This window comes from Macaca nemestrina, chromosome 5 (assembly GCF_043159975.1).
Source record: "Macaca nemestrina isolate mMacNem1 chromosome 5, mMacNem.hap1, whole genome shotgun sequence".
In the NCBI taxonomy this organism is placed as follows: Eukaryota; Metazoa; Chordata; class Mammalia; order Primates; family Cercopithecidae; genus Macaca; species Macaca nemestrina.
In genome coordinates this window covers 29845992-29872289 of record NC_092129.1, presented here as the reverse complement: position 1 = coordinate 29872289, position 26298 = coordinate 29845992, and the positions used below count along the sequence as shown (strand labels likewise).

Genomic DNA, 26298 nt, shown 5'->3' with positions numbered 1-26298 from the left:
CTTTTTTTTTGTAGAGACAGGGTCTGTGTTGCCCAGGCTGATCTTTAACTCCTGGCCTCAAGCAATCCTCTTACCTTGGCATCCAAAAGAGTTGGGATTACAGGTGTGAGCCACCACACCTGGGTAAAAGTTGATTTAAAATTGCATCCGTAAAATCATAACTAGCAACTTTTAAGACAAAGAAATTAAGAATTCAAAGTCATTAAAATCAATTATTTTAATTGCTGAAATTAACATACATAATTGATGTAGGTGAGAGAGATCACAAGTAGTTGGATGAAATTTATAGTAAATCATCCTATTACTGGAGACAGTCGTGAAGAGCTCCATCCTGTTGATCTGCTGAACTGAAAAGGACTGTTCATTCAGCCTTCAAGGACATGCACATCATAAAGGAGGCCAAGCAAAAATCAAAGCAAACAATAGCTACATGTTTGGAAAAATATACATCGAATTACACAGACAAGAGTTATGACCAGTTGTGTACCTGCTCAAGTGGGAACATTTTAAAATGTGACAGTCATCTATGAATACTGAAATGTGATGGTCAAGTGGTCCATCATCAACACAAATACAAATGGAAATCATTAAACTTTCTTGAGGGGCCATTTGAATAACAATGTCAAAGCCTGGGTTTTTCCCAGCGGGATTTTGGTCTTCTTATCTGGATAAGCACGGGCAGAGATGGGCTGGGTAGTGGCCGGTTTCTGGATGCAGCCACATGCTGGCTGGACTTAGCACTGCAGCTCCTCCTCCTTGGTCCGCGGGGAGCCTCCTGCCAAGCTCTGGGCGCTGGCATGGGCCGTGGAGCTGAGGACCTCCTCAAAACTGCCTCCATTAGGGTTCGTCCCGCCTACTTTCGTCTGAAATGAGCAGATCCACAAAAATGCAGTGAGTTGTTACTATCATTTTTGTAATGTCTTTATAAGAATGCCAAAGGCTGGATTACTTTCAAATTCAGAAATACTTTCTATCTTTAGAGACAAAAGAATGTACAGAAGTTTGTTTCCTTTTGCAGAGTGCTAGAATGTTATTCATACTTGGGTTCTGGGATAGGATTCCAAACTTTAATTTTGTACTATTTTAGCACCCTCTTTTTATCTCTTCTACATCCAAGATTTTAATTCCTTCAGAAGCATAATCGGATCCATGGACTTGGAACATCTATCCCCACTCACCCAGATAACTGATCTAATCAAAATGGAATTTGATTTTTTATTAATTCCTCCAATTTTACAATGTATAAACATCCTTACATGACATAAACTTAGATTTTTCTACTTGGAAGTTAGCAGGGCAAACTGGATTTCTGACAAATGTCTTTTGAAAAGTCAGAGTGGCTCAATGGAAAATGATTTCTGGTTTCTGCTTTGAAAGTTGAAGATGGATCAAGTCTTAATCACTGGTGATTTCACATCATCTTAGACAACTGCCTTTTGATACGGTTTGGCTGTGTCCTCACCCAAATCTCATCTTGACTCGTAGTTCCCATAGTCCTCATAATCCTACCAGGGAGGAACCTGGTAGGAGGTAATTGAATCATGGGGGCGGTGACCTCCATGCTGTTCTCGTGATAGTGAGTGACTTCTCACAAGATCTGATGATTTTACAAGGGGCTCTCCACCTTTTGTTCTGCACTTCTCCTTCTTGCCACCGTGTGAAGAAGGACATGTTTTCTTCCCCTTCTGCCATTATTGTAAGTTTCCTGAGGTCCTCTCTGCCTTGTGGAACTATGAGTCAATTAAATCTCTTTCCTTTATAAATTACCCAGTCTCAGGTATTTCTTCACAGCAGCGTGAAATGGAATTAATACATCCTTATAGTAGGAATATTCTTTACAATGCAGTTATGATGTTTTACAAGGCCTTTTTCTCGTGTATTTGTTATTGACTAAGAATAGAAACCTGAAGGAATTAACTTACAATTTAAAAATATGGCTAAGTATTTTGAAACATTCCTTATTAAAACTGCTGTATATTTGATGATGCAAAATACTTAGTGCAAGTCCATTAATAGTCACATTTGCCTTCCCTCCCATTGTTTTTCATAATGTAGAAAAACACTTTGAAGAAAAAAAAAAAAGATATAGAATACATAATGTTGTTATTGCCAAACTGATGTTGATGCCTCACTGTCACCAAAGTAATCACTCACAGACACCAACAACACTGGGGAGTGTGTCCGTGCTGCCTGGCCCGCCCTTTTAAAAATGTAACCAGGGTTCAAAGGCAGTTCCATCATTACAAAACACACTTTTCTCCAATTGTCACTAAAATCTCTCTCTGCATCTTAAATTTATTTATTATATTGAATTTTTGTACTCTGCTTGGTGTCAGAAAACTATACCTGTAAAGGGCCAGACAGTAAATACTTTAGAGTTGGGAACCACATTGTCACACTCACAGATACTCAAATCAGTTCTTGTAGGAAAAAGCCACAGTCAATACCTAAGTGAATGAGCATGCCTTTTCTTTTCTTTTCTTTCCTTTCCTTTTCTTTCCTTCCTTTCTTTCTTTCTTTTTCTTTCTTTCTTTCTTTTTTCTTTCTTTCTTTCTTTTTTCTTTCTTTTCCTTCTTTCTTTCTCTCTCTTTCTCTCTTTCTTTCTTTCCTTTCTTTCTTTCTTTCTTTTCCTTCTTTCTTTCTTTCTTTCTCTTTCTTTCTTTCTTTCTTTCTTTCTTTCTTTCTTTCTTTCTTTCTTTCTTTTTCTTTCTTTCTTTCTTTCTTTCTTCTCCTCCCTCCCTCCCTCCTTCTTTCTTTCGTTCATTCGTTCGTTCGTTCTTCTTTCATCCTTTCTTTCTTTCCTTCTCTTTCTTTGGGACGGAGTCTTGCTCCATGGCCCAGGCTGGAGTGCAGTGGTGCAATCTTGGCTTACTGCAACCTCTGCCTCCTGGGTTCAAGCAATTATTTCTGTCTCAGCCTCCTGAGTAGCTGATGTTATAGGCGCCCACCGCTATACCCAGGTAATTTTTGTATTTTTAGCAAAGATGGCGTTTCACCATGTTGGCCAGGCTGGTCTCAAACTCCTGACCTCTGGTGACCTGCCCACCTTGGCCTCCCAAAGTGCTGGGATTACAGGCATGAGCCACCAGGCTTGGCCAAGGCTGTATTTCAGTAAGACTTAATGTATGGACACTGAAATGTGAATTTATATAATTTAATTTTCAAATGTCACAAAAATTATTTTTATTTTGATTTTTTTCAACCATTAAAAAATGTAAAGCCATTCTCAGCTTATGTACCATTCAAAAGAAAGGGGTCAGCTTAGTTTGTGGACCTCTGGCAGAGCACCTCTGCCTTCCCTCTGTTATCTTAACACTGGGAACTGGTGGGGGAAAGGGATGGTTTCCACTGTGTGATTTTTCACTATGCTTATTTCTTCCCTGAGAGAAACAAGTAAGATTAATTCCATGTAATCTACTCTATTAATAGTTTCCTCTCTCTTTTTTCTTCCATTCACATTCTCTCTTGCAATAGAAGTAACACACAATATTGAATTCAGTGAATAACAATTACTGATGTTTTCTTCTGTGCTTTGTTTCATTATTCTTCCCTGTTTCTTGATTTCCTCAAACCAGAGTAGTAAAATGAAGAAGGAAGGAATGGCTTTATAAGAAATCAATTTGGCAAAGAAGGAATGGAATCAAAGACATTCCCAGCCATGTAGGTTTAATGACTGCCTACCGCAATACCTTAGGTAAGGACCTCCTTAAGCAAAGATGTGAATGATAAAAATCTCCTGGACCCTTCTCTTCGTAATTGTTTTTCATACAAGTATTTGTCACTGTGCCCCCAAATTATAATCATTCTTTGCATAGAATTTCATTTGAATTGCTGAGTTGGGCTTCCTAATCTCTCATAATACAAAAAGAAACAAAACATGTAATGTAACTTGGCCCCCCCCCCCTTTTTTTTAAGGTTTTGGTCCAGGCTGTGTGATGTATTTATCAAAAAATAGGTGCACTAAAAATATGGTCTGCTTGACATGGATGCAAAATGGTTGGAAGAGATGTAGTTACTCATGACTCATTGGGAGATGGTAGAAGATACCAAAAGTGGTTTCACAGAAGTTGGTTCTGCATTTGCTTGTTTGTTTTGGATGAAATAGAAAGCATGCTCAGTGACTATACAGGTGACACCAGCTGAGGTGTCAAGGAATACATTGTAAGGGCATAGGCAGAACTAAATTTTATAGGATTGGAAAAGTGTTTCATGGAAAAACAAACTACAGAATTGGGTATAAAGAATGAACCATGGATTTGGTACAAGTGCCACATGGTACATGACAGATTGTGTGAGAAGATGGCAGGAGTGGACCTTTACAGCAGAACCTATTTTCTCACAGAACATAAATATGACTATGATTCCTTATCAGCAGTGTCTTCAAAAATCAAATTGAAAACCGGGTATGTGAATGGAAATGCAGCTCATAGACCTGCAGGAAATTCCACTCATCTTTACCGATTTGTGAGTCATTCCCTCAGCAGAAAGCAGTCTAAGGATCCTTAATTAAAGAACAATATAGACATTTTGGAGATTTAGAACACAAAAGTAAACTGCAAAAAATAAGCTATATAAAAAAAGTATTATACATATCTATTATTTAGTCTAGTGGGGAAAAAAGGACTGAGAAATTTGTAATTATTGAGGAAGTGGGAAGTTCGACACAAAGCATAATTATCAGCTATTCTCCATTGCCTGGGTGGACAGAAAAAGAGGAATTAGGCTTTGGCTATGAGATAGGAGGTGTGTGGGATGTGTGTCTTGTTAAACCACAATCATACAAGCATAGAATCACTTTCAGAAGGTCTTCACAAAGGCTAGTATCTGCTGGGCTGGGTTAGTTATGTGCATATCTGAAGGAGGTGGCAGGCTATACCTTCTATCCCAGTGAGGTGAGAAAAGTGAGAAGCTGAGCATGTGGATTAAACACTTAAATCCTGTGGGAGCCATGAGCTTACCAGAGTTTCCTAAAAGCAAATGAAAATAGGTTTTTCTTTATTCTTCTTTTGCTTCTTCATAGCTCCTTCTTCTAAAGAAAACCTAAAAAGTACAACTTCTCCTCTGTCAGAACTTGTGTAGAAAAGCAATGGAACCTGTCCTCACTGGGTCGTCTAAGGCTGAAAACCAAACGTTTAGAAACTGACTCCTGGGATTTTTGAGCCTTTCATTTTGATCTTCTAGCAAGAGAAATGTTCATAACATTGGATGCTCCTCTCTTTAAAAAAAATTTTCCTACCCATGGGGCAGTTTAACAGCTCCCACTGGTTCCTGTATGCTCAATAAGGGATGATGTTGGCATGCAGAGCGGTGAAACTGCAACTGGAAACTTCTGGTGAATGAAACTGATGAAGGCACGGTAATGCTGAGTAATAATTTCATTCCTGGGCCTTAACACCTAATTATGTGTCTAATAAAGTAGAAGTAGACTATGTGAAAGACCCTGCCCTAAGAAAAAGACTCTCCAGGTCAAAATCCACAAGAGCACCTGGAACCGCGAGTAAGGAATAACTTACAACCTCACATACACTTATCAGGCAGCACACGTGACAGCAGCGTGGAGACACAGGATTCAGAGGCAGCTGAATAATCAGCATGGGATATGAAGGTTTTTGATCTGGTTAAAGATCACGTATATTCTTAATTTTCCCAGTTATGGTAAAATACAGAAATGGATTGTATATGAAATAGAGATAATGATAGCAAGATGTAATTAAGTCATTAAGTGATACCTTTAAAAAATAATCTTAGTAGTTTTAATGATTTTTCTTGTTTTAAAAATTCAAAAGACTAGACTGATTTCATTTTACTCTTTTTATTCAAACTTACCTATGCTCAAACAATAATTCCAGTGAATTTTAAAAACACTTACCCTGTAATAGGCACATTTTCAATTTACACGCAGGGATGAAATGCATTATAGTGTTATTATAAAATGCATTTTGTGACTCAGTTGAATTTTTCCCTCTATGATAGCCATACTGTGCTGTGCTCTGTACCTGAATTTATAAACAAGTCTAGGTAGCTGATGTAGTGGATACATAGTCCTGAGTTTGTTTTTGCTGTTCCATGTCCAAACCAGAGAAGCTATGTGCTGTTATTGAACTTTCACTCACACTCTAAATTCAGAATTCATATAGCCTTTATTCTATCCACAGTCATCTCTCACATATCTACTTTTGGAGGGATAGCATTAAGAGATTAAGTGGTAAACACATACCCCAATTCACTTTAATGAACAATTCACCCCTGAATGGTTTATACAAACAACTCTAAGGATACAGTAACACTATTCAATAGTGGTTTTATTCATAGATTTATATGTGAAGGAAAAGGTCTGACTTGATGCAAGTCTGCCTTCTTGGCCCTGCCTCAACTTTAACCGCAGCAATGGCTAAGCTGTCCTGAGTCAATGGACCCACTCACACAGAATTCACTTCATCTGTACCTTGAGGCTTGTGACAGTTGTCTCAACCCTCTCCTCAAATGATTTGAAAGTAGGAGAATTCCTAAAATAACAAAAAGAGAGAGGTCAGCTCCAAAGGCCTAGCTGTCTTAGCAACCATGCTGTTTGGTTTTCTGCTCATATTTGTAAACATGGCCTCTGCAACAGAGCTACCTGTCAGCTTGCCATGTACACCAACCACGTTTTAAAATGTATGTTACTTCTGTTAGGTTAGGTTCAGAAACCATAACCTGACATGGAGTTTTTCTAGGTAAAATGATCAGATACTCAACTATACAGTAAATAATATGGTATTTGGCAATGACACAACTGTAATAATTCCATGGTACACTGTAAATCGTTTCCAATGAGCCAGTGGAGCAATAGGTACCTTAAGTTTTCATTTAGCATTTATTGTTTCTATCACAACACTCCTCTTCCTGACTCAGGATTTTTAGTAAGCAATGGAAAATCCATATGAAGAATGTCATGTTTGAGTTTTGCCACTTGGCAGTATTTAAAGTTATTTATTTCAGCAAATGTGAGACAATTCAGAAATAGAGCAAGGAAAAAAATGTTCATATATTTTTTCTTTTCCATGCCTTAGAAAAATAATCATTTTGACAACTTACATGAAGTGGTGTTTTGGAAAGTTAATGCTTTCATTATTTTAAGATGAAACATACCCATTACCTACCTAACACCCAATGAAAATGGTGTTATTAGCATGTGTTATTTTTTCTACCAAATAGGATACACCTATTTATTCTCTTACCAAACAGAACCTTTGCAGCCTAACGGCTTTTTCTTTTTTCTTTTCTTTCTTTCTTTCTTTTTTTTTTTTTTTTTTTGATACAGAGTCTTGCTCTGTCGCCCAGGCTGGAGTGCAGTGGTGTGATCTTGACTCACTGCAACCTGTGCCTCCAGGGTTCAAGCGATTCTCCTGCCTCACCCTCCTGGGTAGCTGGGACTACAGGTCCCCACCACCACATCCAGCTATTTTTTTTGAATTTTTAGTAGAGACGGGGTTTCACCATGTTGGCCAGGCTGGTCTCGAAGTCTGACCTCAGGTAGTCCACCTGCCTCGGCCTCCAAAAGTCCTGGGATTACAGGCGTGAGCCACTGTGCCTGGTCCCTAATGACATTTTATCTGTGACTCATTCATTGTGTTAAATAACCTATACATCATTTTGTTGCTTTAAGCTTAAAAACTTCATTTGGTGCTTTCTGGTGTTCTATATTGGATTTGGCCCCATAATATAATTTAATGATATGACTACCATTAAAAATGTCAACTCCGACTAAAGAAACAGGAACTGAACTCAGTGTATTTAAATATTGTATCCATGTCAGCTTTCAGCAGCAACAACTGCCATCATTTTCAGATCAAATAATTCAACTAAATGTTGAATTAATAAGGCACTTGTTATTCTCTCTTGAGTGCAAAAAAAAAAAAAAAGTAAAATAAGAGGAATGGCCTAGAAAAACTTTATAAAGGAGAACGGCTATAGAATATAGGTTTTATTGTATGGTGCAGAATGAAGTATCACTCTTATACCACTAAAAGGCAATGAACATAGATGTTCATGAGTGAATTTGGGAATTGTCTGCTGAGTCTTTGGTGCTCCACAGGGTCAGAAATGTACTTGCATTCAGGCTGCACAGATTAACAATGGTGAGTTCAGAGGGTCCTGACATGGCATCACATTTTGTGTATGACTCAAACACAAGTCAAATTCCTATGAGTGATTCTCCATAATCCTGTTTCATGATGAAATATTAGTAAAATTATACTTGCACGACTCAAAAAGTATATAGTTATTGGCACTTCATTTCCATTGCAGATTTTACTTGGCCAAGCCTGCACACATGACTGCCTGTCATCCATCAGTTACACAGGCCCACAGTGAGGAAATGGTTCATGGGTGTATGTTAGACAAGCAAAATAATTTTTTTTCAAGTTAGTTTCAGGCAAGCTCATGCAGATTGCGTTTGACCCATAAGCCACTACCAGATGAATTCCTGGTCCACAGGGGAAAACCATGTTAATTTTTCCAAGTCGTCTTCTGACACCCAGATTCAAAATTTGACAGGTAAAGGGGAACAGAGCTGTAGGTTCCACTACCCACCTTGGGTATTCTTATGCTAGGGAGAGCAAGCCATTCAAAGATGAACTAAGCAATCTTGAATCTGTACTCTCTGTTTACCACCAAATACAGAGAACTAAATACTGTGGTTAAATTTCCAAATCAACCAATTAACCACATAACCCCAGTGCAGAAGAGCCTTCCTTCATAAAATATAATAAAATAGACATTCATCTAATTAAATTATACTAGGATACATGCTGGAGAACAGGGAGAAACTCTTTAATCAGATTTAAACAGATGTACAACTTTAATCAGATTTGATCAGATGTACAAACTTTTAGCACTGCAAATGACCCTAGGAAGAATTTGGTTTCATGACAGTTAAAAAACAGAGGAAAAGATTATATATATAAAGAATCTGGCTTCAGCGGTCTCAAACTTTTGAAAGTAACTGAACTCCTTCTATAATGCACTCAAACCAGAACATTAATATAAAGCAGGTAGAAGAGGCATAGGTCTGACTGAAGTGGGGGAAGATCCCAAAGGCTTCATCTCTAGGCAGCCTTAGGGCTCAGTGGGTGGAGGGGCACCTTTGGCAAGCAGCTGATCTGGTTATAGCCTCTTATTCTAAACATGATGAAGCTGATACCGTTGAGGTGATTTTTCCATGAGTGGAAAGTTAATCCTTGGCAGAGCTGGGCTAGAGCCTGCATTTTCTGATTTTCAATTTAACACTCATTCCTGTCTTGCTATTAGTTTAATTTTATCTGACTGCATCACTATGCCATGCAAACTTGAAGTGAGGAATGTCTTTCTCACCAGTTTTTATCTGGTCAGTAATTATACTGGCATTTTATTGTTTAACAAACATCTCACCTTAATATCTACCTTAAAAAATCCTAATGATATCCTTTCTAGAACTTTAGCCTTCTTAGTCTTCAATCCTTTCATTTAAACTTTCCCCCAGGCTGGCATTTAATTCTGCTGAAATGAGAAACCCAAGGTTACCTTTGCAAGATTGCTTGGCATGTTCAGACACTGTGCTAAGTGCTTTATGTAGGTTCCTTTGTTTATGCCTCACAAACATCATATGAAGTCGGTCTTATTTCTTGTAATATATGGATAAAAAAATTGAGGTTAGGTCACTTGCCTTGAGTCACACAGGAAAGGCTAGATTTAAGCCAGGATGTCTGGTCAAAAGCCCAAGCTACACAATTCTTCTACAGAATTGTCAACCTTTTCTTCTGAAGACCATCAGCAATTTCCTTTCGCATAAAGCAGGGGAACCCCATAAGTAAATATAAATAAAGTAACACCTTAAACACATTCCACATTAATATTACATAAAATATTTTACACACATTACCTCATAGCAGGCATACTTATGGAATGGCGAATGGAGTAGCTTCAGAGCAAAAGCAGATTAAAGGGGAAAAAAGAAAAAAGAAGAGAGCACACATAAGTACACGAAAAACTCCCTATTTATAGTTCTAAAACAGCAATTCCAAATATCTGAAATATTCCCTGCCCATCCAACCAAGATGATATTTGTTTTTGTTGGGTATAATGGGCATAGTCAGCTTTCAAGGGTATAAATGAAAAGTAGATGGTGGATCCACAGTTGCATATTATTTTACTTTCTGCAGCCTCCTTTTGCCAGGAAATCTGAGAATGTCTGGTTTCTCCCAGGTGAGCCCAGTAGCCCATGAGCATCTTCTCCAGGCCCAGCCTAGGTCTCTACTCCCTTCTGCTCAGGAAGACAGTAAGGAGCAAAAGGCAGTACCCAGGAAATAGAGCCAGGCAGGTAGAAGCTAATCATTCCATGGTAGAGAAACTGGCCAGAGGAAAGCAAGAAGTTAACATAAGACTTTCAAGGAAGCACATGCCAGGCAAACACAGTTCTCATAGGCCAATGTGAGGGCAGGGACTTCTGCATCCATTCTGGTTTGATTGTCAGGATGATTGATTTGTACCAGATGATTGTCAAGAACATCTGGTGCAAATACAAACATTCCTGAGAATTTTAAGAGATTTAGACTTCTCATCCTATGAATCCTAGTAGCTGATTCATCTTCCCTCTGGTGAATTGCCTGTTACTTTCTATTGAGTTCCACTCAGAAATCAGGCTGGGTAGGGGGAGGAGTACAATGGGTCCATTTTCCTGGCCTAGTGCTGGTTCCCACCTCACACTTTTCAACAGCACTCCTGCTTTCTCTTCTCTCAAGAAGCTAATAGTTCAGGGACCAAATCTGTCACCCTTCACTGATAATATCCACTGAGGGCATTAGTATGGGTAGCACTTTGCTAGAACACAGAAAGAAAAGGACAAAGAAATTCATGGGATACTTACGGTCTTACCCTAGACACTCGATTTAGAAACTATTAGGCAGATATTTCCTCAGAAATTACACTTAAAAAGCATCACTAAAAGAGCCTAATCTGCATTACCAATTGGTGTATCTCTGTAAACATAGACCACTTGCTCAGGAAAAAATTTAAAAAATAAAAGTGTATAATAAGATTCCAGCTAAAAGAAGGCTTAGTTTGGGGACTTGGGACTACCAATCACAAACTTCTTAACATATGCACTTTTCCAGTAGCCTTTCTTCCCTTCAACTTCAGAAGGCACAGAAAGTTGAAGGTGAAACATCAACACAAATTACAGGTACAAGAAATTCACAGAAACATGACAATCTACAGAAAATCTGTTTCTGTTTCTCAACTTTACTTTCTAGAAGCTTTAGAAAACATACATAACTTTCAATCTCCACGTTGTTTTTTCTTCTTTTAATTCTATGGACCTCTGTCAACACCGGAAGAAATGGTGCAGAGAAAGAGACTCCTGAGAGATTGTTCAGCTAGTGAGATGGTGTCAATGATTCAGAAATGAGATACAGACATACTTCAATAAGTTCAAATGTATTAAGTGCCCTATAAACTATCTTCCTGGTCATGGACACTCTCTGGAAAATAGAGCGTAGTTTTGTTGGTTCAGGCACAGGGTGAAAGAAACAGGGAGCCCTGGGAAGCAAGGAGGCAGCAAGGCAATGGGCAGAGCCCCACATGCAGCCCCGTGGCGCTTACCCGATGGAGTGAGACCTGAAGCCGGGAAGCACAGGAGAGAAGAGCAGGAGCAGAGTTAGCAAACAGTAGGCGGGGAAACACCGCACTGCCCTTGGTGGTCCCCTTCCAAGGGCCCCAGGGCAGAGATGGGGTAGCTTCATTTACCGGTCTTGATTATACTTTTTAATGTCTCTGACAAATCATTTTACCAACTCAGGTTTTGCTTCTAACTGCTATTCCTATAAGTATATAACATTGATTGCACTGTAATAAAATGACATGCCTTCTCCAAACATTTTGTCCCCACTGGATCACAGTTTGAACAAATTAATCGAGAAGTTCCCAGAAGATGCCAATGTTATTAGAAAAATGATTCCAACCACTTGGATTTCTTCGGAGTACTTTCCTAAGTGTGACCTCATTTTAACTTTACAGGAAACATTTTGGTTAAGTGGGTATTAACAATGTTACTTTACGGATGGAGAAAGGGAGTGGAAAATTCCATGACAATCAGGTTAAAATGAGAATCTTACTTAGCTCAGAAAAATACAACTAATTTTTACAAAACATACAAATTAAATCCTAACATAATGCTTCTTTTTTTCCAACTATTAAAAGGCCCAAATTCTAGGTTTTACAAAATCTGTAAATATTAATTTGGAGTAATTTTAAAGAAAAACTGAGAGGTGCTGTTTTTCTTCCAAGGTATTTGAATTTTGCTGGTGATGTTTTTGAATAAATTCAGAAATTTGTTATCAGAATGCACAAAAATGTTATAATATAACTAATAAAAATGTAGACTAATATGACACTTTTAACCAAAAAGAAGTTTAAAATAAAAGGTCTGTGACCAAATTTTAACATATCCCCCATATTTACAAATTGGCACATTAGTTTTTGACCAAAAAATCAAAGCTTACTAATTTTTCTCATTTAAGGGCTTTTATTAAATGAAGCTTAAACACTTTTAAAATGACTTTTATGTATATTACTTGCTTTGGCATAATTTAAAAGTAAAAATCTTTGTAAAACTTGTTGCTTTCACAGAGAGTTATTTATATACAAGTGTTAGATATAGTTTGAGAGAAATATACACATAAAATATTATGAAAATAAAGCTCTGAAATTTTCAAACTCTTCAAAATATTTCAGGATTGTATTTGATTAGCAACATAGACTACATTTTCCAATATTTTTAGCCACAGTGTATAATGAAAATTTTGTATCCTTTACATGGGGTAATAACAAATGGAAAGTTTGGAAGTCCTGGAAAATAGGCCATCCACTATACTAAACAAAGCCACATTGAAACAGGAGGAAAGGCAGTCAATACAGCCTTGACATTATACCCAATTAGTGTTTGAATATGAATGTCAACATATTGCATATGCTTCATTCTTCACTGCTGGGAAAAACAATTTATGAAATACCGTGGGCTTCTGTTAATATCCTCTCCCTAATTTTTACCATCTTGTAACCAAGCAGGTCATTTAAAGATAAAAACTACTATTTTTTGAGTGCATAATACATGTCAGGGTTTCTTCTGCTACTTTTGTAATAGTCCAATGACATTTTTATTCTTTTTTTTTTTTTTTTTTTTGAGACGGAGTCTCGCTCTGTCGCCCAGGCTGGAGTGCAGTGGCCGGATCTCAGCTCACTGCAAGCTCCGCCTCCCGGGTTCCCGCCATTCTCCTGCCTCAGCCTCCCGAGTAGCTGGGACCACAGGCGCCGCCACCTCGCCCGGCTAGTTTTTTGTATTTTTTAGTAGAGACGGGGTTTCACCGTGTTAGCCAGGATGGTCTCGATCTTCTGACCTCGTGATCCGCCCGTCTCGGCCTCCCAAAGTGCTGGGATTACAGGCTTGAGCCACCGCGCCCGGCCGACATTGTTATTCTTATCTCCATTTTATCAGTGAGAACTCACCTAAGGTGAACTAAGTTATGTCTGTCTTCCTCATAAATTGACCCTCTGAAGTCAGATTATTCGGAAGCTTGTTATAAATGCAGATTCCGAGACTCCACCCCAGACTTACTGAGCACAACCTCTGAGAGGTGCAACCTAAGAATACATATTTTAAACAAGCTTCAGAGGTGTTTGTAAGGTCTCCTAAAGATGCAGAGGCACTATTCTAGTTAGTAGTATCATGCTGGAGTTCCCAGGGTTCAAGTGAAAGATTTCAACACAGTATGAAGAGAACCAGTTTTATAAACATGGGAAAATATGTTTTCTTGGGTATAATAGGTACCCAAGGGTATAAAGATAGACAGATATTTGCCTCTCAGTGTCAAAGCTTTTCCTTTTTTTTTTTTTTTTTTTGAGACAGAGTCTCAACATTTTTATCCATTATAATAAAAAAAATACATATGTTGAGATGACCAGCTGATAGCTAGTGCTCCCTTCAAACGGAAAGCCAAGGGCTTAGCACTGTTCGCATAGTATTTTCCCACAGTACCTCATGTCTCCGAACTTCTTGCTGATGGCCGTTCCAACATTGCTGAAAGCTGCAGTTGCCTTCTGCCCTGCGTGACTCAGGGTTTCATGTGTTTTCTTGTAGCTAGAAGTAAAACAGAACAACATGGTTTTTATGTCATGATCTCCCATAAACAATTCATCTTCCTTCTCACTCCTTACTTTGAAAACGTTCTTTCCTCAATAGATTTAGGAAGAAGATCCACAGAACCAACTGTTTCCATTCATTGTCTGGGGATGACGGGTTGGCGGCTGTTCATCAGAAGGAAAGTCAGACCATTAAATCTGAATTTAGGAAGTATATACAGATACAAATACAAATACAGATCTGAATGTGCAGATCTTTCATGACAAATAACGGAACTGCCCAGAGAGAAGAATGTTGTTCTTGAAGTGTATTAGTTCTAAAACAGACACGTGTCAATGAAAGCTCTAGGCACCAAAGGTGACACAGAAATTAGAGAATGCAGGTTTAGGTTTTGAAGGGACATCTAAGCTTATACTGTTAATTTGGGTAAAAGAAAACCCAGAAAAAGGCAAACTACAGCTAGTTATTTAGTTTACTTTTCTAGTGTTTATAGCTGGGAATAATAAAAGCACATCATCTGAAGATGATATAGTGACTTTTTTTCAAAACAGTTTTAGGAATACGGTACTGTGAATATTTGTTGATAAGCCTATGTCACACTAGACTTGACTACTTGAGGGCAAGGAAGCCATTCATCTTTGTGTCCCTAGTCTCTGACAAAGGGATAAAGGAGAAGCTCCATAAAGAGTAGATGAATGAGTGGGTGATATCAAAAGGGACAACCTTCTGTGACTCTGAACTGGGAGTAGTGGCACTAGGAAAAGAAAGAGGTATGATGGATTACAGGGATCAAATGGATAGATTCAACAGGAGATGGTAAGTGACAAATAAGAGCAAGACAAAAGATTGTCCTGAGGATATGAGCATCATGACAAGAAGGACAATGGTGCTACTTATAGGGTTGAGAAATTTGAAATTTCTGAGTTAGTTATTAAAGTGGGAAATAAAAGGTACATAACTTGAGGAATAATAGTACATCAGCAAAATTTTTATACACATTAAAAAAAAAACTCAAATCTTAAAAATGCATATGCTGTCTTCTTCTGATTTATGCTGCTCCCAGGTAAGTTCTTCCAAAACCCTGTTACACTTGCATGCATATGGTACCTGTAAGAAAACATTATACCCTATGAAATCAGCTGTGTAGGAACTGCCCTTTTCCCTCTACCCCTTCCATCTCCCACAAGTCATCCAGCCCTAAGTATGATCTCAGGCTCTAGTGAATGTTTTAAAATATGTGCCTTGGTCTTCCCTAGGACAGAAATAACTTTATTAATGTGGTATTCTTTTTGTCAGCAGGATGGAATCTTTCTATAATATTGTTAGCATTATATGTTATTTATTAACACAATGCCTGTTTTTTTAGGAAGTATGAAAGACATACATTAACTAGATCATAAAACCAAATGTTCATTTACTAAACAGACATTTCCTATCAAAAATGAAAAGACCGAGGGGAATAAGGTCAAAGAAGAATCTGGTGACTAGGGGGTCATTTGTGTCTCTGGAGAGGACTGTGTGAGGAGAACAAGGAATGTGGATGCCAGATGGCACTGGGTCAAACAGCAAATGAGACAAAAATGAAAGAAATGAACAGCTTTGAGGAAGTTTGCTTAATTTATTTTTTTCTGTGACGGTCCAAAAAATATCAGCTGATTCAAATTAAACTTCATGTTTACATTTTGCTACATGATTTTGGGTTTTAATTTTGGAAAAACATTTTTTGACTACATGAAACCATAGAATTTCAGGCAGTGTATACATGAAATCAAATAATATCATCAAGGAGACAAGAGGAAGATGGCAGATAGGAGGCAGACAGGCTAACGTGCATCTTGCACTTGCTCAGACAGAACAGTGTGTGGAGACTCACATCATGAACTTTTGCTCCAAGAAGCACCACAGGAACTTAACAGGAACACCAAAAGAATTCACAGATCCTTTGAAAGGAGTGGCACACTACTGCAAATTCTGAGAGACAGGTGAAAAACTGAGTTCCTAGAGTGTGAGAGGAGAAAACCTGCCTCTGAACCCACGTCTCCACTAGGGAATCTGAAAATCCAGATCACAGGAGAAGGAATTAACCTAACTTAGAGCTGGCATGGATTTAGGTATCTGGGCGAAATATAGCAGTAGCAGCAATGGGAAAAGCCTTATAGGCACTCCAGTCTCTAGCTTGAGCCCAGGGAATGTATATAACTGTATCTCACAGAGCGCCTCAAGGAAGGCAGCCAGTGGAATTAGGGAGGGGTCATGGGAGGAAAGAAGTTTCCAACTGAATTTTATAATAATTTCCACTGGGCATGAACTTTCTTAAGCAGAATCTGGGGGGTGACTGGAAACTGCTGCAGATAAGAGTGCAGGAGCTACCAACACTGTGGGCAGACAGGGAGGGGTGCAGCCTGAAAGTTGTGCTTGCTTTCTCAGCAGGGAAGCCTATGGCCTGGGGCAGGTCTGAGTTCAGTGTGCGCAGACTGCCTGGATGGAAACTCAGCTCTGTTAGCAGAGCACTGCAGGAGTGAGACTGGCCTCGCCAACTGCGTGGGAGCTGGGTGAGGCCTTTTGCTACCAGGTATCTGCCACTTCCCTGATGAACTATATGACGCAGCAGAGGCAGCCATAATCCCCTTTGGAAGGTAACCTCATTGGCCTGAGAACCACACCTCCCAACCTCCAACAGTGGCTGCAGCAAGCCCCACCCAAGGAGAGTCTGACCCGTCCAAGGAGAGTCTATCCCTGCCCCCACTTGATGGTATTTCTCTACCTGCCCTGGTAGAGAAGACATAAACTCTTGAGGGCTTTATGGACTCAACTATCTCCTGAGAAACCAGAATACCTCTCTTGGACAATTTAGGGAAAGCTTAAATCCCACTGTTACTACTGCAGCTGGTGCCTTCTTAAATACACCACCTTCTGGCTGGAGGCGGACCAACTCAGGCCATTACTGCAACTCATGACAGAATAACTCTGATCCCAGGAAAAAGAAAAGAACAGCTAATACTGCTGCCTGTAACATCCTGGCTAAGCAGAGGTCCTGAGTCTGTCCACATGACAACTTCACTGCTAGCATAACCAGCATCTGAGAAAGCTGGCACATTAAACCTATCTACAACCAAGGATTCTCACAGAGTCTACTTCAGTCCCTTGCCACCTCCACCAGAGCAAGTACTGGTATTCACAGCTGGGAGACCTGAAAACTGGTCATATCACAGGACTCTTTGCAGACATTTGCCAGCACCAGCCTGGAGCCTGGTAGTCCTGCTGGGTGGTTAGACTAAGAAGAGAAATAACAATCACTGCAGCCCAGCTCTCAGGATGTCCCATTTCTAAGGGAAGGGGGCGAGCACTACATCAAAGGATCACCCTATGGAACAAAAGAATGTGTACAACAGGCCCTGAGTTCCAGATCTTTCCACTGGTGGGAAGTTTCTCATAGCAGAGACACAATTGCCGTGCTGGGCGCAGTAGGGAAAGTCTGCACCTCTACCCCAAATGTCAGGCAGCCTCTGTGATTGTAGGGACTTGAAAAAGGGGTCCTTGTTCCCCCCGGCACTCTACTGTAGACACAGCTGGACTTCCCCCAGAGGAATGGAGGCACCTATAGACAGCCTTTCTGGAAGAATCCAGGGTGAGTGCAACCCCACAGGAGGAACACACCCCAGATTTAGGCCTGCATGAGAGGCAAAGTCACAATTCCTCCCTACTTGGAACATCAACATTTCCATAGATGAAAAGAGGCGCCTGTCTGATCTGAATAGCCAGAACACTGGGACAGGAATGAGGCTATGCGGTGAGTAGCTTTCCTGCTGACCTGGTAGGAGAGCTGAGGTAGCTCCCACTCTTCACCCTGATAAAACCTCAGCACATCTAATTGAGAGCTCCTCCAGCCACCTTCATCAAGGCTGGGACCTCAGTCCACCATCAGGTATTACATCTACCCACCTGCCTTAGCCACAACCAGTGCCTAACCAGGGATACCTCTCCTAGTGGCCTAAAGCCTGAATCATCAACTCAGTAAATAAAACAGTGGGAAAAAAGTTAAATAAATAAATAAAGGGTACACCATGAGAGAACGAGATAAGCTTCAAGAGATACCTGCCATTCGAACTCCATAAGAGGCAGTGAACTCGCCCACACACCAAGAATGTAAGGACTACAAACAGCATAAGGGAAAGCCAGCTCACAAAAAAACTTTCCGTCACTAAGGATCTCATACAGAGTCTTCACCCCTACAAGCACCAAGAATTAAATTAGGCTAAAATAAACATTAACGTCTAATCCTTAAGAGGCAAAAAATAAATTTAAGTTTAAAAAAAAATTCAAGCCAAAATAAATTCAAGAACAATTTTAAGAAATAGCCTATCCAAATGAGAAGAAACCAGAAAAATAATTCTAGTAATACAACAAATCAGGGTTCTATAACACCCATGAAAGGCCACACTCGCTCCCAAGGAATGGATCCAAACCAAGAAGAAATCTCTGAATTGCCAGACAAAGAATTCAGAAGGCTGATTACTGTGCCACTCAAGGACATACCAGAGAAAGGTAAGTTGGCTGAAAACTAATTTAAAGAAACATAAAAAAAAAAAATACAGGACATCAATAAAAAAATTTTTCATAAGGAAAAAACAATCATAACTTCCGGAAATGAAAGATTTGCTTAGGGAAATAAAAAATGCAGTGGAAAGTTTCAACAATAGACTAGAACAAGTAGAAAAAAGAACTTTAGAGGTCAAAGAAAAGGCTTTCAAATGAACACAATCCAACAAAGACAAAGAAAAAAAAAATGAACAAAGCCTCCAAGAAATTTGAGATTATGTTAAATGGCCAAACCTAAGAATAATTGCTGTTTCTGAGGAAGAAGAAAAATTTTAGCTTGGAAAACGTATTTGAAGAAATAATTGGGGAAAACTGCCCTGGCCTTGCTAGAGATCTAGACAACCAAATACAAGAAGCTCAAAGAACTCCTGTGAAATTATTCACAAAAATATCATCACCTAGGCAGTCATCAGGTTATCTAAAATCAAGACCTCCTACCTTAGTGCCTCTGCTCTAGCTGTTCAGCTTTGTGATGCCATAAAATACGGCACGAAAAGGGTTGTGCTATATTTTAAATGTCCCATTTTGAAGAATTAAAAAGACTTAAGCCTGCACCCTTGGGAAGACTGTAAAAGCAACCTCTTTCTGTCCAATCAAGGCCAGAGGTCCCTGGGGCCTTGGCCACTTAGTGCCTACAAAATGGACTGAGCCCTAGGGAGAAGGGAGTGATAAGGGTAAAAAGGAAACCAGGGAAGGGTGGAGGAAAGGCAGAAAGTCTATTGAGCAACCACCTGCCACGGACTCTGTGTGGCCTGAAAGGTGACTCAAGGGAAAAGTAAATAAATAGTCTGCAATATCTGTGGCTTTTGCATGAAGTTGGGACTGGCTACTAGTTAGAGAATTCATTCTTGTGTTGGTCCCACATTTCTTCAATAATTCTTACAATTAGACCCAATATTTAATTTTCTTTTAAGCTTTTCCATGTAGTTTAACTTTATATATTTGAGAATGTTTTGAATTAAGATATGATTTTTAAAATACTTTTTTCTGTGTGTGTGACAATCTGAATTTAATGCATAATTTAAATATAGCTAGCTAGAGAGAAGTATATATGGAAAATAGGTGATAGCTACGTTGTGTTTTAAACACATTTCTACAGCAAAATGGGAGGTGAGCCTGTGCAGTGATCTGATTACTTTAGTGTGGATTAATATTATTTATGTCCCCACCAAGAAAAATGCAAGTCTATTTCTATGTGAAATTTTATAGTTAAAATTCAGCTATACAGGTACTTTAATGCAGTGTTAAAGATTTTAGGACTCCTTATTTCCAGTAATTATTTAATGTTTAATCTGAAGGGCATTGGAGCCGAATTCCTTCAGATTACAGATGATGAAACTGAGGCCCAAAAGAGTTATGTGACTCTTAGTGACACAGGTAAGTCTAGGGCCTCGTCCAGGGTGCCTGCTTTCCATTAAAATATCTTGTTGCCTTGAAGATGATAGACATTTAAAGGTGAGTTGGGTCAGCTTTCTATAGCACCAGTGTTCAGAGAGAGAAACAATATTGCATTTCAAGAATGCTAAAATGCACATTTTTTTCCCCCACATTTTTATACCTCTTCCCTAAGCTAAACATCATATTCCTTTTATATATATGTATAGACTTGGGATCTCACTATGTTATCCAAGCTGACCTCAAATTCCTAGCCTCTGGAAAACCTTCTTCCTCAGCCTCCCCAGCAGCTGGAATTATAGGCAAGCACCACTGAGCCCAGCTAACCATCACATTTCTTGAAAACAGTTAGTTGCTATTTTATATACATTACTTGGAAATCAACAATTGAAAGAAATTTCAAAAGGGTAAACAGTGAGAAAGGGTTATATGTAGGGAAACGATTTCCAAGAACACGGTAACCAGAGACCCCAAGAGAAATAGGCCATTGGGCTCCAAGACTTAAAAGCACCAAGGAGCACCACTCACACTATAGCCTAAGCCAAGCTTGTCCCACCTGTGGCCTGTAGGTCACATGTGGCCCAGGACAGCTTTGAATGCAGCCCAACACAAATTCATAAACTTTCTTAAATCATTATGAGATTTTTTTTTTTTTGCAACTTTTTTTTCTTTTTAGTTCATCAGCTATCTTTAGTGTATTTTATGTGTGGCCCAAGGAAGCCCAGATATTGGACATGCCTGGTCTAAGCAAATAGTGCCTCAGGAGTTATGTATTGCACAGGCCCTGTAACGTTATGCTGCATCCTGATTGAACTTGATCTTAAAATTGGCTGAGTAATGTAGATCCCCATCCAGAAGTTAGGAGTCTGAGTCTTGGAAAAAAAAGAACAAAAACCCTCCTATCAGCCCAAAGAAGTTGGTGCTTTATTATTATTATTATTATTATTATTGTTTTATTTTTTTTTTTTGTAGACAGGGTATCACTTGGTCACCCAGGCTGTAGTGCAGTGGTGTGAACACGGCTCACTGAAGCCTCCATCTCCTGGGCTTAAGCAATCCTCCCACTTCAGCCCCCTAAGTAGCTGGGACTACAGGCACATGCCACCATACCTGGCTAATTTTTTGCATTTTTTGTAAAGACAGGGTTTCACCATGCTGCCCAGGCTGATCTTGAACTCGTGAGCTCAAGCAATTCTCTCACCTCGGCCTCCTGAAGGGCTAGGATTATAGGTGTGAGCCACAGCCCTCGATGATGTATTGCATTTTATTATGCCATGGAATGTGGCACATTTTTAATACTTAAGATTGTTTTTCAACACTATCATATGGAAGTATGTGCTATAATATTCAAATAATGAAAAACAACTTAAATACTAATACCCTGATTGACTTGACAATCTTCTAATTTAAATACAAATAGTATTTAGCATTTCAGATTGCTAGCTCTCTTACTTTAAGCTAAATATAGGTTCACCATTGCTGACTTACACAATTGATAAAGCAGAAGAACAATACGTTTTCCTTAAGTAAAAGCATGAATGTGTAAGATATCTTTGAGTTGCTGTCAGTTGTGCATTAGGTGGCAGAAACGTTGAAAGTATATGCTTCGAGTCTGTGTTGTGTGCCTGTCCTCACTTCAGCTACAGGAGCAGAATCAGGAGTTTCCAGTGTGAAGCTTCTAACTCAAGAGAACAACTGAAGCTTTCAGGTGAGTGAAGAGAAATCTACCCCTGTGTGTTCTAAAGCCATTCCAGCAAACAACACCGCTGTAGGGACCTGCACTTCTGAAAGGGTCAAATCTGGTCTAGGACTGAACACTAGCTGCCATTACTTTCATGGTTAACCATTTGCCTTTCTTTGGCAGCAGTGGCAATAGCAGCTCACGTTTTTGAAAGCAATGGCAGCTAATGTTTATAGAGCACCTCATATGCATTAAGTCATTTAAGACTGTTTACTGAGAGATGTTTGGTTTTGAGTACACATAAACTTCCTGTTTTTCAAAGAAAGTCAACAGGAAAGTGGGCTTTACTTTTCGGAGACTCAATTTAGCTGGAATGGATAGCATTTATTGGCAAGGACAGGTTAGCTGTTTGGCCAGCACGCCAACCGGGGATCTTCAGTAGTGTGAGGTAAGGGTCTCTGCAAGCCAAATAAAAAGCATTCTGTTGACTTTTCATGCAAAATCCACTTGACATGTTTTAATAATTTGAACATCAGTGTTAATAATCAAAAGGAGAAAGCATGTTGTTTTCTAAATTGTTTTGACTTAAAGCATTTTTCTACACACAACTAGAAGAAATAAAAAGTTCATCCTTTTAGAAGAAGGTATTTTATACCACGAATATATTTCCTCTTATGAGATTTAAAAGAGAGTATTCCTTTAATGGTTGAATATACACATTTCATCAAAGATACAAAAAAATTCATTTAGGATTATTTTATTCCAACGGCTCCCTAAATATGTTATCAGAACATAAATTTACTACTTGAATCTAGAAAAAAAGAATCTACTTCCTGCCTTGTGTAATAAGATGAAAGCCTGAAGGTAAAAAGAATGAACAACCATGTGAGAGACCGGGTATGTACATCTTTTAAAATTAGGTCTTTAATCTTCACTGGCACTCCTGAACTCAATAGCGCTACAACCAGGATCCCTCATAAAAAGAGATAATAAGAATTCTTGACCATAATGGCCTGGAAGTCTTAGAAGCACAAAATCAAAGAGTAAATAAATCATAAACTAACCTCCAATTTTTGAGCACTGTGCATTTTTAAAATGCTGAATGTGAGGCTTTTAGTCCTCTTTATATAAGATAAAGTTATTAAGCTTTCAAAAAGATAGAATAGTTTAAATTCCTTTCCAAAATCTCTGCCCTCTGTCGACTTACCATTTAGATTGTGGCACAATTCAGAGGGGTTTATTAGTGGGGGGATTTCATGGGTTAGAAAGCAGAACACTTGTTGAATAAATGAAGCCCACTGCTTTGAATAGCCCACCATAAAATTGCATTTCCTGATTCTACTTCTGCCTACAGAAGAGGCTGGATTTCTCCTCCTTTACCCCAAAGTCACCCACCTCTCTCATGTCTCCTTGAAGTCTAATAACAACATAAAAAGGCAGCAGAAAATCAAAAAATGGGGAGGACTTTTTTGTATGTTCTTAGATACAAATCTAGGCAAGTAAAATCTATGACAAGAACGACAGCAACAAGAAACCCTGGATACCGATGATCCCTTGACCTGTTCCTGTATTCCTGGAATCTTTCTGTAAAGGAGATAATTTCAGTCTGCTGTGTAATTATTCCTGCTTATCAAGGCCTATTTCGGTTTGAATCTTACTGCAGACTGAAATATGCCAAGATCTTTCATTAACATACCATAGATTTTCTTTTCATTATAAATCAAACTAAATAGGTCATGATTGCTTAATCAGTATGCAAAGTATTGCCTCTGGGAATCACACACATCCTCTGACAGCTAAAATTTTTTTTACTGCTTTGAAATCTAATTCTACCCAACCTAACCTGATCATAGTTCATCATTTCTTCACGTCAAATTTTTCATCATATGAGGTGTAGATTTTGTCCTGGAATGGGTATCATGAACAGCACTAAGAGCAGGGGGTTAATTAATTCAGAGGGATACAGATTTTATCGCTCCTCCAAATATGTGATTAAGGTCTACTGCCTTCCCTCAGCAACCAAGAAGAAAAGGTTGGAGACAGACCCTTTCTCCAAATTATAAGGTTGATAGACTTATGCCTCCTCCTAAAGATGGGGATTGGTTCTTCCCTACAAGGGAAAGTTCACTTCATTCCTAAAGGTTAGTGAGTTCATGACCATTTGTATTTATTAAGTAATCCCCAAGGAAATCTCATCTAGTCATCTAGTTTTCAATGTTATCTATATGCAGATGAGTCCCAAATGTCCATCTCTGCGTTAAACTTTTCCACTGAGTTGTCCTCTCAGTCTATAAATCTGTTTATCTATCGGGCATTTCAGACTTTATGGAGCCAAAACGAATTATTGGGCCTCTCCTCCAGACTTGTTTCTCAATCTTTCTCACAGCAGCAAATAATCACTGCATGCCTGCAAAGAGTCAGATGCTCTTCTGCAGGCTTTACAAACATTAACTTACTGAGTCTTCACTACCTATGGGAACGGTATTAAGATGATCTCACTTCATGAATGCAGCAAGGCCTAGATTTCAACCCAAGCAACCATGAGCCTAACCACAATGCTCGTAAACAGTTCCAACACTCAGTAGCCCAAGTCAAAGGCCTAGACATCACACTTGGTCCTATTTCCTTCATCATCCACCTGCAAACCACTGTTGATCTGTTCTCCAAATCCTTTCTATCCCCCGTGTCCATGATTTTGTCGAATAAACAAACAACAACAACAACAACAACAAAACTCAAACTCTGTCTTCCTAACTAGACTCTAAACACCATAACCCCAGGGAATAAATCTGGGCTATTCATCCAACAAAATGCTTTACATTAAGTAGACTACCTGGCTATAAAACCTATTAGTTTTTCAAACATGGAAAAACACAAAGTAGACATTATCCTCTGTGGGAAGAGGCTAGAAGCCTTCCTTGAACTTGCCAGCTCTATTTCCAGTCCCAGGAGGGAATATGAGTCTCTCCCCTCCCTTCCCCTAGCAGACCTTGCACAAACTTGACACTCCCTCTGCTCAGACATTCCCACCTCCCTGCCAGGCACCTCTTTCCTTCAGCAACAGAACTGCCAGCATTGCCCCGCCTTCCATTTGGGTAGTTTACCTGTGCAATGTGATTAGGAAGGCCATGAAGGAAGGTCTTCCTGGTACTTATACACCACAGGGAAGTTCAGACCAATGTAATATGAAGTCCTTAGGCCAGAGTGCGAAACTACTGACAGATAAACTTATTTAATTTAATGTCTAAAATCCTGTTATCCTTTCAGGAGCTTGTTCATATGGTGTTGCAATTTATCTTTTAAATTGCTGCACATCAGTGCGTGAGTTCTTATTTTTTCCCGTAATTGTCATCATTAGGTTGGGGAAGGTTGGTTAACTTCTGGAGATAAACTGACAAGCTCCCTGGCTCCATCCTGCCTGACTCTGGGCTGTGCCCTGAACCTATCTGGTTGAGTCCTTAGGGTGCACAAGCATAGAGCCCAGTAGGACTGCTAGGCCATATTTAGAGGGAGAGAAACATTCTCATTCTTATGGAAACTAAGGAAGTTGGGGAGATGTCATGCTCATTTTAGACCCAATTCCTCATACAAAGGACATCTTCACATAGCAGCAAAAAGTCTTACACTTTAGTTCTTAGGAACCAGCAGGCAAAGTTGGCTGCTGGCAAAACTGAAATAATTGCTGTCAATCATTGGTACCTCTTCCTACCATCAGGTCTCTCTATGCCTAGGAGAAAGAGAGAAAAATTGGCTCCAACTTAGTTATTAGGAATGCAATATCTTTACCTTCCAAAGTGTGATAGTAGAGAAGAAAATGCATAACCCGAAGACAATTTCTTAATGGTGAAATTTGGGACTAAAGTTAGGGCTAGGGATAAAGCCTCTGTGATTTCCTCACCAGCCCCTAACCCCCAATACACAAAAAGAAGAAAAATTACATCACATATGTGGAGTACTCTTCTTTGGTACAAGACCCCCTGGCAGGTAAAATACTTTGCAACATTAGAAAAGTACCATCATCATTAAATGTTTCACGCAACTTAAGAATAATAAAAAAAGTGTGATTGTAGAATAATCGAGATTATTCTGTACCTTGCCTAACATAAGACAGGATGATAATGGCAAAGCAAAATCCACTTCTTCTTTTTTTTTTCTTTTGAGACAGTCTTCCTCTGTCGCCAGGGTGGAGTGCAGTGGTGCCATCTCGGTTCATTGCAACCTCTGCCTCCTAGGTTCAAGTGATTCGCCTGCCTCAGCCTCCCGAGTAGCTGGGATTACAGGGGAGTTCCACCACATCCAGCTATTTTTTTGTATTTTTTAGTAGAGACAGGGTTTCACCATGTTGGCCAGGATGGTCTTGATCTCCTGATCTCGTGATCCACCCACCTCAGCTTCCCAAAGTGCTGGGATTACAGGGCCAAAACAATTTCTACTGGTCTAAACCCAACTCTAAATACTCCCTAGAATAGTG

General features: G+C 39.3%; 1 protein-coding gene across 7 annotated transcripts in view; it reads right to left on the bottom strand.

Annotated features, from left to right (window-relative positions):
• Positions 1 to 202: 202 nt before the first annotated feature.
• Positions 203 to 26298, bottom strand: part of LOC105465546 (TPD52 like 1) — a 102143-nt gene continuing 76047 nt past the window's right edge. For 2 of the 7 annotated variants that reach the window (XM_011713999.2, XM_011714002.3), the window contains exons 4-8: positions 14048 to 14149; positions 11617 to 11631; positions 9899 to 9937; positions 6446 to 6506; positions 203 to 863 (exon numbers count right to left, since the gene is read on the bottom strand). In XM_011713999.2, the coding sequence (XP_011712301.2) occupies positions 735 to 863; positions 6446 to 6506; positions 9899 to 9937; positions 11617 to 11631; positions 14048 to 14149 (346 nt within the window). In that variant the 3' untranslated portion in view covers positions 203 to 734. The remainder of the gene's footprint in view (positions 864 to 6445; positions 6507 to 9898; positions 9938 to 11616; positions 11632 to 14047; positions 14150 to 26298) is intronic. The other 5 variants (XM_011714000.2, XM_011714003.2, XM_011714004.2 and 2 more) reach the window with 5 other exon arrangements.